The sequence below is a fragment of the Triticum urartu genome, chromosome 1 (genome assembly GCF_003073215.2).
Source record: "Triticum urartu cultivar G1812 chromosome 1, Tu2.1, whole genome shotgun sequence".
Lineage (NCBI taxonomy): Eukaryota > Viridiplantae > Streptophyta > Magnoliopsida > Poales > Poaceae > Triticum > Triticum urartu.
Window position 1 is genome coordinate 80,117,871 of NC_053022.1, and position 19,567 is coordinate 80,137,437.

General features: G+C 44.1%; 2 protein-coding genes across 2 annotated transcripts; one reads left to right on the forward strand and one right to left on the reverse strand.

Annotated features, from left to right (window-relative positions):
• The first annotated feature begins 3,548 nt into the window (after positions 1-3,548).
• On the forward strand, positions 3,549-7,997 carry LOC125549157 (SUN domain-containing protein 1-like). The gene is made up of 3 exons (XM_048712636.1): positions 3,549-3,806; positions 5,824-6,896; positions 7,417-7,997. Exons 2-3 carry the CDS (start codon positions 5,838-5,840, stop codon positions 7,717-7,719), a joined length of 1,362 nt encoding a protein of 453 aa, XP_048568593.1. The 5' UTR covers positions 3,549-3,806; positions 5,824-5,837; the 3' UTR covers positions 7,720-7,997.
• Positions 7,998-9,222: 1,225 nt separating this feature from the next.
• On the reverse strand, positions 9,223-14,104 carry LOC125549168 (pentatricopeptide repeat-containing protein At4g35850, mitochondrial). The gene is made up of 13 exons (XM_048712646.1): positions 13,960-14,104; positions 13,709-13,871; positions 13,353-13,515; positions 13,191-13,256; positions 12,996-13,093; positions 12,236-12,353; positions 11,944-12,153; positions 11,686-11,762; positions 11,158-11,248; positions 10,434-10,499; positions 10,280-10,357; positions 10,065-10,166; positions 9,223-9,775 (listed from the first exon to the last, which is right to left on the reverse strand). Exons 1-13 carry the CDS (start codon positions 13,991-13,993, stop codon positions 9,677-9,679), a joined length of 1,365 nt encoding a protein of 454 aa, XP_048568603.1. The 5' UTR covers positions 13,994-14,104; the 3' UTR covers positions 9,223-9,676.
• Positions 14,105-19,567: the final 5,463 nt, after the last annotated feature.

Here is a 19,567-nt window from a genome sequence, read left to right on the forward strand (position 1 = left end):
GACCTACTACTGCTATCCACAACTAATGGAAATGTGAATCCGCTCTCCTTTCCTTCCGTACCAGCAGAAAGTATAACTGTCGTCTTCATTCTAACAGACAGAAAGAATGCAACCTCTGGATCCATCCTACAGTAATGAGCATACCATCTCCCATGAGTAATTGAACCAAAGCTAGCCTAAAACTTATCTGAATCCACTAAGCATGAGTAGATCTGAGACTGAAACGTACCCCGTTGGGATCTGACGTGCAGATGTGGTGCCCTCGCCGCCCTGACTGCCACCAAAGCCGCCTTCAACGCCCTCCCGTGCTGATGCGGTGCTCTTGCCACCGTCGACGACGCCACCACCGCCATTTCCGCCATCCAATGGTGATGGGGACACCGTCTGGCCGTGCGCGCAGCCACGGCCCTTGCGTTGTGATGTGCCGCCCTCCCGTGCCGATGCAGTGCCCTTCTTGCGACGGCCGCGGCCACCACCTAGGGTTTCTCCATCCTCCCCCATCGCCTGGCCTAGAAACGGATGTGGTGCGAGGATTGGTTTGTGGATCTGGTGGTGAGCCGCCAATGGCGACTAGGGTTTCTGATGGGGGAAAGAGAGTGAGAATGGGGAATGATAGAGTGAGAGTGGGAATGAGTTGGTTAGGTCGACTGAGGGGCAAGCCGTGTCCAAAAACTAGCGGCGGTAGTGGTCAAACGGCGCTGACTGGACGAAACCATGATGGAAGGGCAAAAGCATAAGAAAACCAAACTGGTTCGGGCAAGAACGATGGTTTTCGGAAACTAGGGGAAAACTTGCCGAGGGGGACACAACTAAGGGCACCAAATTAATTATCCATATATATATATATATATATATATATATATCTTCGCCCGTCTTGCTGGATCAAGAAGGCGAGGATGTCATCGAGCTGAACGTGTGCTGAACGGCGGAGGTGCCGTACGTTCGGTACTTGATCAACTGGATCGCGAAGGTGTTCGACTACATCAACCGCGTTGTTAAATGTTTCCGCTTTATGGTCTACGAGGGTATGTAGACTTACTCTCCTCTCTCGTTGCTATGCATCTCCATGAATAGATCTTGCATGTGCGTAGAATTTTTTTTGTTTTCCATGCAACGTTCCCCAACAAGACTTGCATCTTCGATGCCTCGATGCCTAGGCTCATGCCCGTAAAGGGCAGTGAATGCATGGTGACTTACCCAAAACAATGTGCCAGGTTGTATTGTACCAATATTCTGTCAACCGCACCCAAGAGCTCCACTTGTGTGGACAAGAGTGAACAAAGCAATGGAGAAAGGTTTCCATGCACTACTTGATACGTTCAGTTTGTCTGTGAGTTGTTGCGTGGTAGCGAGTACCTATCCGTAGTTTAGTTTCTATCTGGAGCAATAGCTCCCTCATAAAAATGGGGTCACGGTCAAACACTAAGGATTTTGGGATGTCGTAGTGTTTGTAAACTTGATCCACGTAAGATATCGCCTCCTAAGGTGTTGAGAAGGGATGCGACAATGGAATGAAATGACCATGCTTGGAGAATTTGTCGATAATAACTAAAATACAGTTGTAGCGTCCTAATTGTGGAAGCCCTTCAACAAAGTCCAACGACACCATCTGCCAAGCTTGTGTGGGTACTAGTAAATGCTCTGAGAGGCCTGGTACTAGTAAATGCTCTAAGAGGCCTAGGTAATGATTGCGGTTGAGTTTAGCTTGTTGACAGATCATGCAAGCTTGAGCATAGGCAGTAAGCCAGTAACTACAACCTTCATAAGTAGTCAAGCAAACACCGAATGCAGTCTCTGATCTCTAGCAAGACCACCTGAATACCCCTTGCTTCCGATTCATGTCCTTTCAGTAAAGCAAACTAAAAATCTTTATTATGGCCAACCCAGGCACGCCCTTTATAGTATAGTAATTCATCTCTCTAGGTAAAATGCATGTGAGACAGGGGTTAGGATCCTAGGTAATGTACTAAAATATCTTGGTGGTATGAGCGTTAGTACAGTAACTTTTCATGACATTTTCCAGCCATGCAGGTTGACAAATGGAAAGAGCATTCAATGTCTCCATTTTCACTCCTGGATGCCATAGATAAGGCTATAAGGCACCGGTTGCTCCATTGTCAGTGCCCTTGCAATAACACAACCGATGAGTAGACCCAACATTTTAGTGAATTCCCTCTACTGTCATGATGTATGCAAACATTGGTCCTTAAGATGCATCAAGTTGCGATGATCAATATTGTCAAGAATTCACTCCTTGAAAACAAGGGCGCGAATGCTCCACAGAAAAAAGACATTAATTCTTTTTCATATGTCCACAGTCCTTTGTTGCGAGGGCCCAAGGTTTTGCTAAGGTGTGCCATAGGTGACCATCTTGTTCCAAGAAAACACCAATGCCTTGCTCAATAGCATTCGTTTAAAAAACAAAAAAGCCGAGCAAAATTTGGTAATGAAAGAACTAGAATACTGATCAACCTCTGCTTCGATGTGTCAAACGCCATATCACGGTCAATTGTCCACATGAAGGGTATATTATTTTTTAGTAGATGTGCCCAAGGCCAAGAACTAATGCATAATGCTTGACAAACTTCCTATAATAACCTGAAAATAAAAATATTTTTTCTGGCTATGAATACCAAGCGTTAAATAGCACGCCTCGCTCTCAGATATATTGCTCAAACAGAGTAACAAAATAGCTATAATTAATTTGGTTACAATTGGGTGCACATGCAAGTGCATCAAAGGAAGATATCAAGAAGAGGGGGGCACTGCCTTTTGTTCCCGTGATCGATATTCGATGCTCAATACCTGATATCTCGTTCTTTCTTATACCCGATCGATGTCAAACACTCATCCCCGGTCACGTATGAAGGGTTTCTTTTGACGCGGGTCATGTGGGTTCATGGGCTTCTAACCACTAGTGGTAGAGATGCTAACAAACATCTACCTAAGCCCTAGAAGACATTAGTAGTTCTAATATGAATACTCGGTCTTGCTCATACGCATAGACCTCCATGAGTTGACATGCAACATGCCGAGAGTATTGTTGTACTCCTACACGCTAATATCATCCTCACATAATCTCATATAAGTAGGAGTAGTGTTGTTACTTGACTAGTGACAACTTGCTAGTGAGGCGCCGACCCTTGATAAAATATGTGCCTCGCGTTTATCTGGTAATACGAGGTTGCGTTCAGAACGAAACAAATATATCTACGACTACCATATTTTTGTTAGTTACTTTACGAAGCACCCTCAACAGCTGAGGCAGACTATGGGGACTTCATGCGGTCATCGGATTAAGCGACCACGTACTTATCATCCTTGGTTTTAGAGACAATTGTGCTGGACGACCTTGATATGCGTGAGGCTCGAACAACAATCACAACGTCAATGTAAGACACAAATCTAAATCCTGTTTTCAAAATCTTTTAAATGGCTTTTTTAAGTGTAAATCTTGTGAAGGGCCTTTTGGTCTTTTGCGGCGTCATTTCGAACTTTTGGAGTGGGAGTTGCGTCCGAGAATTGAGATTGAGATGCCATTCCTCCCTGGTGGAGTGACCCTTTCGGTTTCAAAATCTCCCCGTCTTCCACCGTTTCCACGTACACGTCGTTTCGCCACTCTTCTTCCCCCCTCTCTCCCTCTCGCCCACTCTCTTCTCCTCCGGTTCCCTCCCCAAATTCGTCCGTTCGCAGCCCCGGCCCCGGTTGCTCTCCTCCCCGCAGCCCTCCCGCGCCGACGGCGGCGGGGTATCGCAGGCCAGCCCCACCGGCGCCGCACCGGCGCGGATCGGTTACCCCCTTCGCCGGTAAGGAACCAACCAACCCTAGCTCGATTGCGTGCGAGTTGGTTTTCCCTCCTCGGGTATCTTCCGTCGCCGCTGCAGCGAGCGACCAAGATCTAAACCGGTTATTCGGCCGATTTGTTTGCTCCATGGATGTCACCCTCTAGTCCTCAGTTCGACGGCTTGATTTAGGTCGTTCCCCCTCTTCATTCTGTCTGAGTTGACCCGTGGTAGTCCGGGCGCGGACGTGGGGTGCGGGCAGAGCTATGTCCGAAAGTTTAGAGTTTTCTCTTCTTCCTTGGTGATGTGATTGGTTGAACTTGGGGAATTAGGGTTGTATTGTATGGAACAGTTAGGAAGTTGCGGACGAGATTGCTTGATTTGGGTTATTTGTTTTTGTTCCCTTTACTGTGCCAACCGAATAGAATTCGAGACTTGCTTCGAAATGTTGTGTAGGATACCACAATTTACTCCTCGTCTTCACATTTACTACTCGGCTTTATATTTTGGTCCGTGATGGTAAATGGCAGTATACTAGTTAAATAACAGTATGAATTCTTTCATTTCTTCGAGATCTGCAGCCTATCCGGTACTTATCTGCGATACTGTATTCTTTTCCTACTTATGATTGGCTCTTCACTTCCCAACTTTAATTGCTGGATTTGCGAAGGAAAAAAAATGTATGGGGGAAGGCTGTTTTCTGTTACAGTTCATCTTATGCATGTGTATACCACCTTTTGTTTTAGGCTGACTATATAGACATAGCTGCAGATAGATTATAATACATCCATTGTCCTGCACAGATAAATTACCAACATAAATAGATGTGGGAAGGCTGGCTATAAAATCAATTCCTTGGCTGTGTATCCTTAGGCTGCGTTTGGCAGCAAAGTTTTTTTAAAGTTTTCTGAGAATACCGCGGTTTCTGAAAAAAACCATGGTTTTGAATACTTTGCTGCGTTTGGCATCAGAAAAAACCGAAGTTTTGTAACCACAGTATGCCAGAAACCATGGTATTTTTGCGGTTTTTGAAAAAGAGGTCCCGACCTCTTTTTTAAAACAGAATGGAGTGAAATCGTCGGGAGATCACAACATTGCCGTCTACGTCGAGATAAGAATACCAGCTGCGATCCGATCCTATTTTCCCTCTTTCCGTTATATGGTAAACTCCTGGTTCTAGCCAATCTCATCCTATTTACGAGTAGTAGGTCTCTCAGGTTCTTCTTCCAGCCGGCGCCCCGTGCAAGTCCCGTCTCTTCTCTGCAGCGCCATGAGTGAGTCAAGCGGGATATATATAGGTGGATTATTTGAAACCTTCAATGCCAGCAGCCCATGCATGTAGGTGCATCAGGGGTAGTCTACAAATCCTAGCATCTAGGTCCGGCGGATGTGTGCATGGAAGCTGCATGCAGCCAGCAGCTGTTTGCAGCCGCTAATTACTCTCAGTCAACCAATCATCCACGCTAAAATACTTGGTCAAAACTTTGGTAAAACAGCACCAACCAAACACATGTAAAACTGAGAAAAACATTGTTTTTAAAAAACTGTAGTATTCAATGCCCACCCAGGAGAATACTGTGGTTTTCAATTACCAACAACAACAACAACAACAACAACAACAACAACAACAAAGCCTTTAATCCCAAACAAGTTGGGGTAGGCTAGAGGTGAAACCCATAAGATCTCGCAACCAACTCATGGCTCTGGCACATGGATAGCAAGCTTCCACGCACCCCTGTCCATAGCTAGCTCTTTGGTGATACTCCAATCCTTCAGGTCTCTCTTAACGGACTCCTCCCATGTCAAATTCGGTCTACCCCGCCCTCTCTTGACATTCTCCGCACGCTTTAGCCGTCTGCTATGCACTGGAGTTTTCAATTACCACAGTTTAAAAAATACTTTGCTGCCAAACTAAGCCTTAATGTTACTCTGCACAGATTTATAGCAAATTTCTTTATGTAATAATAGCACTCATTTTCTGGTGCCTTATTCCGTTTGCATCATTATTTCCAGTTTGTAATCTAGCTATGTTCTATTGTAGGTTAAGGCACAACAATGGCTTCAACTGCTGCAGTACCGGCCGCAAATACAAATGGGAACCATGCACTAAGTGTGGATTCACATTCCAGCCAAGATGTTAGGCGGCGAACAGTTGTTGTTGCAAAGAAAAAGCCTACACCTGAGCTTCTTACTGAAGGTGGAGTTAATGGGGTCTCAGATGATAAGGTTTCTAGTAAGAAGGATATTGGTCATACAAGCCGTGGAGAGTCAGTTATCGACAAACCGAAATATTCATCTGAGGGAAGAAAAGATGCACTTCCTCCAGCACCTTCTGCTGAACATCGAAAGAAAAGTACTACTAAACACGAAAAAGCCAAGTGGGAAACTGCACTAAGTGTGCTGATGAAGCTTTGCCTTCTTTTTACGGCTTTTGCTTGGATGGGGCAGGTGTTATGGGGATGGCAAAATGGGGATCTATCATTTACAGCACTTGATATGGAGAGCAGACTATCCAAGGTAGAGGTGTTCAAGAAGACGACTAGGATGCTCCAGGTGCAACTGGACATTTTAGATAAGAAGCTAGGAGATGAGATCGGCAAAGCAAAAAGGGACATCACAAAGCAATTTGATGACAAGGGCAAGAAGTTAGAGACAAAGGTGAAGACATTGGAAGGCAAGGCTGACATATTAGACAAGTCACTTGCTGAACTGAGAGACATGGGTTTTGTCTCCAAGAAAGAATTTGATGAGATTCTGACTCAGTTGAAGAGAAAGAAGGGTTTGGATGGCACTGGGAGTGATATAACCTTAGACGATGTAAGAATATTTGCCAAAGAGATAGTGGAGATGGAGATAGCCAGGCATGCAGCAGATGGCCTTGGAATGGTGGATTATGCATTAGGGTCTGGTGGTGGCAAAGTGGTTAAGCATTCGGGTGCTTTCAAGAAAGCTAAGAGCATTCTTCCTCGTCGTAGTGAAAGTCACAAAATGCTGGAGCCAAGTTTTGGACAGCCAGGAGAATGTTTTGCACTGGAAGGAAGTGCTGGATTTGTGGAAATCAGGCTCAGGACAGGAATTATTCCTGAGGCAGTCACTCTAGAGCATGTCGACAAGGTATGGCTATTCTTCATGTTACCATAATTCGATACTCCTACTTCAAATTTTTTATTTGGCATATCTCTGTCCAACCCATGCTGTAGCTCATTATTTTCCTTGCTACATGCTCTTAATGTTTTGTCGACATTTCTGATTTGAGATAGCTGACAACATATGCCATGTGGGTGCGTGCTCTGATTGATCAGCTTCACTTTTGATGCTATTACTATCTATTAGAAACTTTCAGGAAAACATCAAACAACATGCAGCTCTATCTGTTAATAGTTGACTTCATGTGTTCTTTCCCTCAATTAGGCTTTATTGAGCCACGATAGAAAGGAATCATTGTGAAAGCAAAGCATGTTCTTCATTTTGCTGTGTTCCAGTTGAAATAACTGGTTCTTCCATTTTGTTTGTTTGCGTTATGATCTTGTCATTGAACAATCATGCCCTGCCTGTCCTTGACTTCCCATGAATCACTTTTCTGCTTCATTCATTCCAGTGTACTATCTTATGCGAATCATGCTTGCCTGTGCAGAGTGTGGCCTTCGACCGCTCCAGCGCTCCCAAGGATTTCCAGGTCAGCGGGTGGTACCAAGGAGCAGACGATGATTCAGACAAGCAACCACGCACGCCGACAAGCCTAGGAGAGTTCACTTACGACCTCGAGAAGAGCAATGCCCAGACCTTCCAGCTAGACAGAACCACCGCCGACGCATCTGTGGTCAACATTGTCCGGCTCGACTTCTCCTCGAACCATGGGCAGCCTGAGCTGACGTGCATCTACCGCTTCAGGGTGCACGGCAGCGACCCTGGCTCTCTCGGCACCGCGGCATCGTGAGGCCTGATCTAGTTAGTACCTGTGTGCCTGGGACCATACGGTCTTCCCTCTAGCTTTGATTGAAGACCTGAAGCCCCTGCGAGACGGTAGGTTCAAGTTGATTCTAATCTGTAGCATAATGGTGCCACTATGGACAGACGCTGACTTACTGTTCTTGTTCCTAGCTAGAGGTGCTAATTGCTTGTATCTGGCAACTACGATTGCTCTCTGTACTCTACCGTGGCACTATTTGTAATGTAAAATTATTAATTAGGGCGTGAACTGGTGGTGTTCTCGTGTGTTTGGAGTTTTTATTTGCTGCGAGCTTGCCCTATATTTGTTTATCTCAGCTATTATGTACATGACGTGCAACGGTTATCAAGATTAAAACTGTCCTAGTCGCATCTCCTTCGCCATATTTTTCGTTTCTGCAAGGGGAGTTTTTTTTGTTTTTTGGAACACTTGCAAGCCGGATGGACAAAGTGGCGCCAAGCTTCTGGCATTCTTCATGACAAGAGAGTGCCACAAAAGGTAAAAGGCAAGTTCTATAGGACAACGGTTTAACCCGCAATGTTGTACGACGCTGAGCGTTGGCTGACTAAAAGGCGACATGCTCAACAATTAGGTGTAGCGGAGATGGATATGGATATGTGACCATACGAGAAAGGATCGAGTCTAAGATGATGATATACGAGATAGAGTTAGGGTAGCACCAATTAAAGAGAATCTTGTCCAACATCATATGAGATGGTTTGGACATATTCAGCGCAGGCCTTTAAAAGTTCAGTACATAGCGGACGGCTAAAGCGTGCGAAAAATGTTAAGAGAGGTCGGGGTAGACTGAATTTGACATGAGAGTCTGTTAAGAGAGACCTGAAGGATTTGAGTATTACCAAAAAACTAGTTATGGACAGGGGTGCGTGGAAGCTTGCTATTCATGTGCCAGAGCCATGAGTTGGTCGCGAGATTTTATGGGTCTCACCTTTGGCCCTCAACTTGTTTGGGAAAGACTTTGTTGTTGTTTACACTTCTGCAAGGGGATTTTACAAATATATTGGTAAACGCTGAGATAGAAATAGCTTGCAAAAACGTTTTATATTGTGGAACGGATGGAGTACAAGACTGCCAATTTCTTGGATGTTAGATTTTGACGAGGTTACAGTACACAGAGACTGAATGGAGGAGAAACATCGAAGAAGGAATAAATTTATGAGTTCATATTTCTTTATTTCGTGATCTCTATGTATATCGCTATGCGAGGACGTTGATTCTCAAATATGTTTGCGGTTTGACACGTTCTGCAACTGTAAGCCTGTAACTCTTTAACATTGCAAGCCTGATGGGTGTTATTGCAGATCTTTCAGGTTGTGCATGAAGAATCAGGACGGTGACTGCTACCATTTCAGTTTTTGTTCTTGTTCTTGAGTTGTACTACCTCCGTTCTACAACATGGTTTTAACCACACTAAAACCACGGCAAGAATTATGGAACAGAGGGATCTCTTCTGGTGTCAGAGAAGCCAAGGAAGAAGAGCGGGAGCCGGACAAAACCCCCTTGTTTGAAACAATATGAAACATCTTCCACATACAAACACCAAGAAATCAGAAACCTACAACTGACGACTAAACAATCACATTTGAACGGCAACCAGTACAAACTCCAACCACAAAGTTCAATAGATGGTCCGCTCAGATAAATAACAACAAAATTGAATGGAACTTAAGAAAGAGACTTAGGCATAGGAGGCGACAAAACAATATATTTCTGTCTCAGGATGTATACACTGGTCCCTGCCATTCTTTCCTGACCGTTATCCACGGATAGATATCCTTGATGGTTTCTCCTTGCTTTGTGTCGTCCTAAAAGTAGTTATTCGGTTTTCTGGAGATTAAACATATTGATGCATCCAGCAACCCCCTTACCAGAACAAGTTTCAACCTGCATTGGTTCAGGGAGACTAGAGCAGTTTGACCGTGTGTTACTGAAAATTTCTCCTCGGGCCCAACCGGAGTTGCAGGTTGTCCAAAACACGGGCAACATTCACAAGCCGTGGATCGTCCGAAGGAATTTCTCGTTCCTGCATCGGGAATACAAGAGACCATGAAACAGGGTTAGAATCCACGTACGGTCAATTTTATTCTAGTTTGTTCAGTCAAGCACACTGATACGTTGAAGCAAGCCTTGCTGTTTTTATTGCGTGGCATGCACGGTAAGCTCTCAAAATTTGATAAAACTCAACCAGATTCGGCATTGTAACCTAATGTTATAATTGAACCCAATCCAAAGTTACGAAAAAAACACGGAGGACTCCAAGGTGAGGAAAATATACCAGATGACATGACTGACTCTAAAATACTGAAGCTTACCTTCAATCCCTTGTAGTATGCTTCAACAGCAGGAAGTGCTGGAATTATATTGCGGGTTTGCAGCATATCCCAGATATAATTTGCAGTTGTATATCCACCAGTCTGAACAAACCCACAGAAATTTCAACAGTCATTGGTGCAACTCAATTCTTTTTTCAGGAAGCATTAGGACTTCTGTGAATTCAGTACTGAAAGGTGGCAGTTGTGCTGCTTACCTTTTCACCAGAAGCCGCTAGTAGAAGATCCGTCCCCATCTTGGGATTCAAGAAGAATTTTCTTTCAGTCATTCTCTCCTGAAAAATATTGTAAACCGTAAGATTTTGAACTCCCGAGTTAGTCAAACTGTAACACAAAACTAGAAGGAATTACCAAGGTTGCTTGAGCAACTTCCATTCCTCTTGGAGTATACCCTATCATAGCTCCCTCGGCAAGTGTCTGCATTCCATTGATGCATAGAATATAAAAGGTGCATGTGAGAAATTGAGAACACATGGTGTGGATAAGAGAGAGATACATAGATTCCTAATTATATATTTTATTGTTACACGAATTATATGTAGGACCTTAATTAGCTACTCTATAGTAAAGTTATCTATATTATTTTGTATGCATATTATCCCAAGATGCTCAGTTTTTGGCATGTGGCTAATTTTTGTTCAGCATATAGGATTCATACGGTACCAAATTCAAACTTCAAATTTGATTTCCATCTTTTATTTTTTAAATATAGTGAAATATAACTATTATTTGTGAAATCTGAGAGCTACCACTGTTGGATCCACTAATCAAAATGGTCTCTAATCAGAAGTTAGCAGCTAGCTTAAAGTTAATAAGCAGCAGTACGATTGTGTTTTAGAGCCTGTGACTATAAAGGAACAGTAAATCCTGTAGTGGTTAAATTGGAAAGTTCTACAAAGATTCTGAAAGTTCACAACTAAATTTTTGAGATCAAAATAGTCCAAGGCACAAGGCCTGATGTGTACCGCGAAACATGTCCATCACTAGGATTTGAAGATTCGTAATGGAATTAAACCTGTGTTGCTTTCAACCACACATATTAAATTTGAAGTTATAACTTTAACAAGATACTCACCACATACAGCTCTGCGGGTGTGGGTTTCGAGCTTGAGAACTCTTCAAACATCTTAACAGCGGAATCAATATCTCCACATCGAAGATAACACCTTTTCAGTTAAAGGACAAGAAATTAACAGATAGATCCAGAAGTTGATAGAAATCATTACCATAGAAAAGGACAAACATGATGGGTTGCCAAATGACAATTGCATGTATCCTAAAAATAGACACTGCATTTCCAAATACTATGTGCATTTACCTAAACATCGGTACATAATGCGATTTCATTAATTTGCAATGTCCACTTTATAAGATTGTTAATTCAACGTGCACAAGAGACTTTTCAGTATGCATAATGCACAGGCTTAAAGTTTTGGACAGCGAAGCTATATCAGTGAATCTCAACAAAGATGAAGATTCCTTGATGAGTTCTCGACATACTTAGAAACTGAACATATCAGGAGCAATTAACCATTGAAGTTCCTCATAACCATGCAATGTATCATTAGATCAATACTGTTCAGCATGCAGAGTTGCAGATTACCTTACAGCTTGCATCACAATGAAGGCATCATAATTAAAATTCTCTTTAGTGAACATGTCAAGAAGTGCTTCGAGTGTCTGCAAAATTGTAAAGAGGATTAAATTTCATAGTAGGTAAAGCTCAACTTCATGACATGAACTAACTACGAAATGTAAGATAACTAAATTATGGACATGTCAATTTGTCAAGTATCAATGCTGCTGAGCAGTAACTAGACACTGCTTACTAAAAACACAGTGAAAATGCAGCATAGCACACCTCTTTGCTCCCCAAGTCTGCACAAGCATGGATAGCAACATGATAAATTGTTAACTGCTTAAATATAAATCCTCTTCTGTGTGCAAATTCTGCTGTTGGCAAGTTGTATAGCTCTTCGTCTGACACATTCATCATTATATTCTCAGCACTATCATTTGCTACCCTTTCAACATACTGCCAACCTTTTGACTGCTGGACGAACTCAAGAATCTGAAAACAAAGTAGAGAGAAGGATGAGTACAGTTATGTTAAATGTACCACCACAACAAACTTTCTTGAGTGCATAACATACTTTTGCCGGAGTATCCTCACTGGCTGGTGTCTTGTTCTTGAATGCAGTTATTAGTCCAGCATAACAAAACTTGTTTAATCCAAGTCCAGCGGCGGTCATATCACGAACTATAGCATAACTGGTAAAACAATCACATTAGTGTTTCTCCCAGCATAGATAATAAACGGATATACTGGAAAGAGTTGCTGTTCGGGATAAATTATACTCCCTCCGTCCAGAATTAGTTGACGCTCAAACGGATATCCGTTTTGAGTGTCAACTAATTCCGGACGGAGGAAGTATGTCGAAAAACATGCTTAGCTACCTAATATAATTCTAGAGCAAAACTTGCCACAAGCTGAAGAGACAACCTAGGCACTAGTGGAATTCATGTCTTCTGATAATGTATCCCCCACATTATGCGAGGAAAACTGGCACTCCTACTCTGTAACCTCCAGAGGCTCTTATAACCCTAAATGTACCAACACGTTACATGCAGTCTAGTGTTCAAATTTGTGGAACTAGTAGTAATGAATCCTGTATTTTTAGTGGTCTAAATGGAGCTTTACTAACGGAAATATGAAAACAAGGGAACAGCTATTGTACAATCTGCAGGCCTTGGCTTATTTGCTCCAAGTGCCCAGTTGATAAGTCACAACATCATGGTAAAGATAGTCAACCACAGTGTATATCTTGGAATATGTGATTTCGTATTGCAGTCTTAAATGTTGCATGCTTCTACAATCTGAAAACATAAAAGTTGATGCGAAGGACCCCTTACACTTGATCGGTACGCCCAGTTGCTGCAAGCGCATTCAAGAGACAAATGTAGGTTTCTCCTTTCAACTTAACGCCATGTGCTTTCATTTCTTCCAGAAGCTTCAGTACAGGTAACAAAAGTTGGAGCATTGGTGAGCATGAGTAACAGAGGAGAAGCATCGGCAGCAACTCAGAAATAGGTAGGAAGATAACCAACCAAGATTGCTGCATCCGAGTTCTTGCATTTCCCGCAAGTGGAGATCAGAAAATTGTATAGGTTAACCTACAAAGAATTAAGCCATTAGCCTAATTCGTCCGACAAAATAAAAAGGGAATCGGCATAGGAGATGAAGGCGTGTAAAGAAGAGAGTGGTCTAACATCAGGCTGCAAGCCCATTTCTCTCATCTGGTCGCGGAAGTAGAAAGCATCTTGTAGCCGGCTGCCCTTCATGGTGCCGACTATGAGATTGTGGAATGTGTCCCGCACAGGCTGCACCCCGTCGAGTAACATGTCATCGTAGGCATCACGAAGCAGGTAGGGCCTGAAGACAACACGAAAGCATTTAATTCAGACCCGGAAAGAAACAATTAGGTTGGCACAGGCATGCTCGTACCCACACCAGATCATCAACGCAACAATAACAGCTTAACAAAACTATCCTAATGGGAAATGCCACTGCTCGGAACTGCGTCGAACAGGTGGTGTGCAGGAACCGAAACAAGGGCTGGACGTGCCTGCGCTGCTGGATGAGGGACCCGATGACGGTGTTGTACTCGGAGACATTGTTGGCGTAGTTGCGGCGCATGTACTCCTCCGTAGACGTCGCCACGCCGCGCCGCCCCACTCCCGCGCTGGCGGCGGCGGCCGCCGCCTGAGCCATAGCCTGCCGCAGCTGCCCTGCACCGCCAGATCCAGAGGTTAGTCCCGCGGAATTTGCGTGCGAGCGAGACGGGATCTTGTGAGAGGGGGAGGGGGAGGGGGAGACCTTGGAGCAGGAGGGAGTTCTTGAGGAGGCCCATGGCGGATGGTTGGGGGAGAGGTGGTGGCGCTGCGTCGACTGAGTAAGAGAGACGAGAGAATGGGAGAAGGGTTTAAGAGTTACTGAGATGGCCGAGATCTATGTGGGCCAAGGCCCATGGGTCTGAAGCACAGTGCATTCGATGGCCATGTTTACGTTTCGTCTGACGAGCCAGGTCCTTAGTTTCAGGTGAGGAAATTCCTGAGTGAAAAACTAATTGCAGCGGAATAAGTATTTAGAAGTAAACATAACAGTGTATGAGCATGGTCTTTATGAAGAAATAAAAACAAGCACAGAATACAGAAAGCGTAAACATAGAATAACACAGAATAAAGACAAACTGACTGAAGAAATTAAACTGAGAAAATAGAGAAAATCTTCAGTCAAAGTCTTCAAACAGATATGAACAAATGCACAACACATAAATGAGGAAATAGAAGGGTTGAGAAAATGGAACCAGATAGCTTGGTGAAGACAATGATTTGATAGACCAGTTCCAACTGCTGTGACAGTTGTACGTCTGGTTAGGGCGGCTAGGTATTTAAATCTGAGGACACACAGTCCCGGACACCCAGTCTTGAACACGCAGCTCAGGACACTCAGTCCTCATCGTATTCCCCTTGAGCTAAGGTCACACAGACCTCGCCCAATCACTCATGATAAATCTTCAGGTGACTTCCAAACATTCACAGACTCGATCACTCGGCGATCCACAATTTCCTCTTGGATACTCTAGACCATAACGCCTAACCGTCTGGAAGATGCATAGTCTTCAAAGGTAACAAGCGTCGGATTCACGCAGGATCAATCTCTTCAGTGATGCTCAATCACTTTGGGTTTGTAGGTGTTTGGGTTTGGGTTTTCCTCACTTGATGATTTTCACTCAAAGTCCTCGGAGGATGGGATGCTCTCAAATGACAAGTGTCAGTTTCTCTCGGAGCAGCCAACCAGCTAGTGGTTGTAGGGGGGGCTATTTATAGCCTAGGAAACAGTCCGACATGATAAGACATAAATGCCCTTCAATGATATGACCATTAGGTGGGTAGATATTTTGGAACAGTTGGCGCATAGCACAACAATGGTCGGAATTTTGAGTATCAAATTCCTCAGGGCTATCATGTTCCTCACTGTGTAGGCAATCCGCACTGGCGAATTCCTAACTCCTCAGTCAGAACAAATTCCTCAGAGACCAGAAGAACTTCGTCTCTGTCACTGAAGAAATTGACTGAACTGTATGAGATTTCCAATGGCTTCACTCGAAGGGATTGGTAGGTGTAGGATTTGAGTTGAGCATCACTTGGAAAATTTTCCTTAGTATTTCCTCGACCCCATTTAACAGTACGGTGTTTCCTATAACTCAAGAAAGAGAGAATGAAACTATGAAAATAAAAGTGTTCACGCTTCATGTTCCTCGAATGAATACCAAGTCTTCAGGATCACACCAATTTCTTCACTTTCAAAGTCTTCAGAAAGTCTTTAGAAATCCAAAGTCTTCAGTCGAAGAACTTCATTTTTAGGGGTCGACTTTCTCTGTAAATATCAAACTCCTCATAGACTTATAGACCTGTGTACACTCACAAACGCATCAGTCCCTTAACCTATAAGTCTTCAATACACCAAAATCACTAAGGGGCACTAGATGCACTTACAATCTCCCCATTTTTGGTGATTAATGACAATATAGGTTAAGTTTTCAACGGGGATAAACATATGAAGTGTAAATACTGAAATTGAGGAATTTGATTGCAAGATATAGAAGAACTCCCCCTGAAGATGTGCACAGTGAGGATTTTGCTTTTGAAGCAATGCACACTTTGAAGAGTAGAATCATGGAGATCTCCCCCTATATCTTGTAATTCATACACGCATTTAACATATAATATGAAGAATTTGAAATGCATGATGAAATACGGTGACTGATGTAATTCAGCATGCGTGCATTAACATTAATGAGGAATAAGCATGCAGAAAGACTCAGCAAAAGTATCAGACCACCATAGAGTTTAAGTTTACAACTCGATCCAGCAAAGTCTTCAAAAAAACAAGAGTTGTAACTTAGAAAAAAATGCCCATATAGGTAGACCCGCTTGAAGACTAACTCAAATTTCTCCCCCTTTGTCATCGAATGACCAAAAGGGTCGAAAAATGAGGACTAACGCCCCTGAAGAATATCAAGTTGATGGAGGAGCGCCAGCGTTGTTGGGGTCATTGGTTGTTGTAGGGCCTGCAGCAGTGTCGTCCAAGTCTTCAAACTCATCGGTGTCGCGGGATGAAGAATATGAGCTGGCCACCAAGGAAGGAACTTTGACTTTCTTGAATTTCTTCGCTGGAGGTGCAGACCAATCAAAGTTCTCCTTGAGACCCATTTGCTTCAGATTTTCTTCACCATACAGATGTGATAAGATAGCCCAGGTGCGATCGAAAAGTTTATGGAGGTAGTAATGGTTTTTCTGTTGGGGAACGTTGCAGAAAACAAAAATTTTCCTACTCGTTTCACCAAGATCATCTAGGAGTTCATCTAGCAACGAGTCATTGGATGCATCTACATACCTTTGTAGATGGCGCACGGAAGCGTTCGAAAGAACGGTGATGATGTAGTCGTACACGACGTGATCCAAATCACCGATGACCAAGCGCCGAACGGACGGCACCTCCGCGTTCAACACACGTACGGGACGGGAGACGTCTCCTCCTTCTTGATCCAGCAAGGGGGAAGGAGAGGTTGATGAAGATCCAGCAGCACGACGACGTGGTGGTGGATGCAGGGCGTCACAGTAGCAGGGCTTCGCCTATACTGCGAGAGAGAGACGTAACGGGGAGAGAGGGAGGCGCCAGGGGCTGGTGTATAAAATCCCTCCTCTCCCCCACTATATATAGGAGGGCCAAGGAGGGGTGGTGCGCAGCCTAGGAGATCTGATCTCCTAGGTGCGGCGGCCAGGGGGAGGAATCCCTCCCCCCCAAGGCACCTAGAGGTGCCTTCCACCACTTGGACTCCTCCCCCATGGAAACCCTAGGCGCATGGGCCTAGTAGGGCTGGTTCCCTTGGCCCATGTAGGCCAAGGCGCACCCCCTACAGCCCATGTGGCCCCCCGGGACAGGTGGCCCCACCCGGTGGGCCCCGGGGACCCCTCTAGTGGTCCCGGTACAATACCGATAACCCCGAAACTTGTCCCGATGGCCGAAACAGCACTTCCTATATATAATTCTTTACCTCCGGACCATTCCGGAACTCCTCGTGACGTCCGGGATCTCATCCGGGACTCCGAACAACATTCGGGTTTCTGCATATACATATCTTCACAACCCTAGCGTCACTGAACCTTAAGTGTGTAGACCCTACGGGTTCGGGAGACAAGCAGACATGACCGAGACGACTCTCCGGTCAATAACCAACAGCGGGATCTGGATACCCATGTTGGTTCCCACATGCTCCACGATGATCTCATCGGATGAACCACGATGTCGAGGATCAATCAACCCCGTATGCAATTCCCTTTGTCAATCGATATGTTACTTGCCCGAGATTCGATCATCGGTATCCCAATACCTCGTTCAATCTCGTTACCGGCAAGTCACTTTACTCGTATTGTAATGCATGATCCCGTGACCAGACACTTGGTCACTTTGAGCTCATTATATGATGATGCATTACCGAGTGGGCCCAGTGATACCTCTCCGTCATCGGAGTGACAAATCCCAGTCTCGATCCATGTCAACCCAACAGACACTTTTGGAGATACCCGTAGTCTACCTTTATAGTCACCCAGTTACGTTGTGACGTTTGGCATACCCAAAGCACTCCTACGGTATCCGGGAGTTACACGATCTCATGGTCTAAGGAAAAGATACTTTGACATTGGAAAACTCTAGCAAACGAACTATACGATCTTGTGCTATGTTTAGGATTGGGTCTAGTCCATCACATCATTCTCCTAATGATGTGATCTCGTTATCAATGACATCCAATGTCCATAGTCAGGAAACCATGACTATCTGTTGATCAACGAGCTAGTCAACTAAAGGCTTACTAGGGACATGTTGGTGTCTGTTATTCACACATGTATTTATGATTTCCGGATAATACAATTATAGCATGAATAAAGACAATTATCATGAACAAGGAAATATAATAATAATGCTTTTATTATTGCCTCTAGGGCATATTTCCAACAGTCTCCCACTTGCACTAGAGTCAATAATCCAGTTACATTGTGATGAATCGAACACCCATGGAATTCTGGTGTTGATCATGTTTTGCTCTAGGGAGAGGTTTAGTCAACGGATCTACTACATTCAGGTCCGTATGTACTTTACAAATCTCTATGTCTCCATTTTGAACATTTTCACGAATGGAGTTGAAGCGACGCTTGATGTGCCTTGTCTTCTTGTGAAACCTGGGCTCCTTGGCAAGTGCAATAGCTCCAGTGTTGTCACAAAAGAGTTTGATTGGCCCCGACGCATTGGGTATGACTCCTAGGTCGGTGATGAACTCCTTCACCCATATTGCTTCATGTGCTGCCTCCGAGGCTGCCATGTACTCCGCCTCACATGTAGATCCCGCCACGACGCTCTGCTTGCAGATGCACCAGCTCACTGCTCCACCATTCAACATATACACGTATCCGGTTTGTGACTTAGAGTCATCCAGATCTGTGTCGAAGGTAGCGTCGACGTAACCCTTTACGACGAGCTCTTCGTCACCTCCATAAACGAGAAACATTTCCTTAGTCCTTTTCAGGTACTTCAGGATATTCTTGACCGCTGTCCAGTGTTCCTTGCCGGGATTACTTTGGTACCTTCCTACCAAACTTACGGCAAGGTTTACATCAGGTCTGGTACACAGCATGGCATACATAATAGAACCTATGGCTGATGCATAGGGGATGACGCTCATCTCTTCTATATCTTCTGCCGTGGTCGGACATTGAGCTGAGCTCAATTTCACACCTTGTAACACAGGTAACAACCCCTTCTTAGAATGATCCATATTGAACTTCTTCAATATCTTATCAAGGTATGTGCTTTGTGAAAGACCTATGAGGCGTTTTGATCTATCTCTATAGATTTTGATGCCTAATATATAAGCAGCTTCTCCAAGGTCCTTCATTGAAAAATTCTTATTCAAGTAGGCCTTGATGCTGTCCAAGAGTTCTATATCATTTCCCATCAACAGTATGTCATCTACATATAATATGAGAAATGCTACAGAGCTCCCACTCACTTTCTTGTAAACGCAGGCTTCTCCATAAGTCTGTGTAAACCCAAACGCTTTGATCATCTCATCAAAGCGAATGTTCCAACTCCGAGATGCTTGCACCAACCCATAAATCGAGCGTTGGAGCTTGCACACCTTGTCAGCATTCTTAGGATCGACAAAACCTTCCGGCTGCATCATATACAATTCTTCCTTAAGGAAACCATTAAGGAATGCCATTTTGACATCCATTTGCCATATCTCATAATCGTAGAATGCGGCAATTGCTAACATGATTCGGACGGACTTTAGCTTCGCTACCAGTGAGAAAGTCTCATCGTAGTCAACCCCTTGAACTTGTCGATAACCCTTAGCGACAAG

Bases quoted from the DNA above. Each gene is read 5' to 3' on its own strand.
- LOC125549157 (XM_048712636.1), top strand. From the start codon at position 5,838: ATGGCTTCAACTGCTGCAGTACCGGCCGCAAATACAAATGGGAACCAT. The intron at 6,897-7,416 runs GTATGGCTATTC...TTGCCTGTGCAG, and splicing joins CTCTAGAGCATGTCGACAAG to AGTGTGGCCTTCGACCGCTC.
- LOC125549168 (XM_048712646.1), bottom strand. From the start codon at position 13,993: ATGGGCCTCCTCAAGAACTCCCTCCTGCTCCAAG. The intron at 13,872-13,959 runs GTCTCCCCCTCC...CTGGCGGTGCAG, and splicing joins GAACTCCCTCCTGCTCCAAG to GGCAGCTGCGGCAGGCTATG. The intron at 13,257-13,352 runs GTTAGACCACTC...AATTCTTTGTAG, and splicing joins AAATGGGCTTGCAGCCTGAT to GTTAACCTATACAATTTTCT.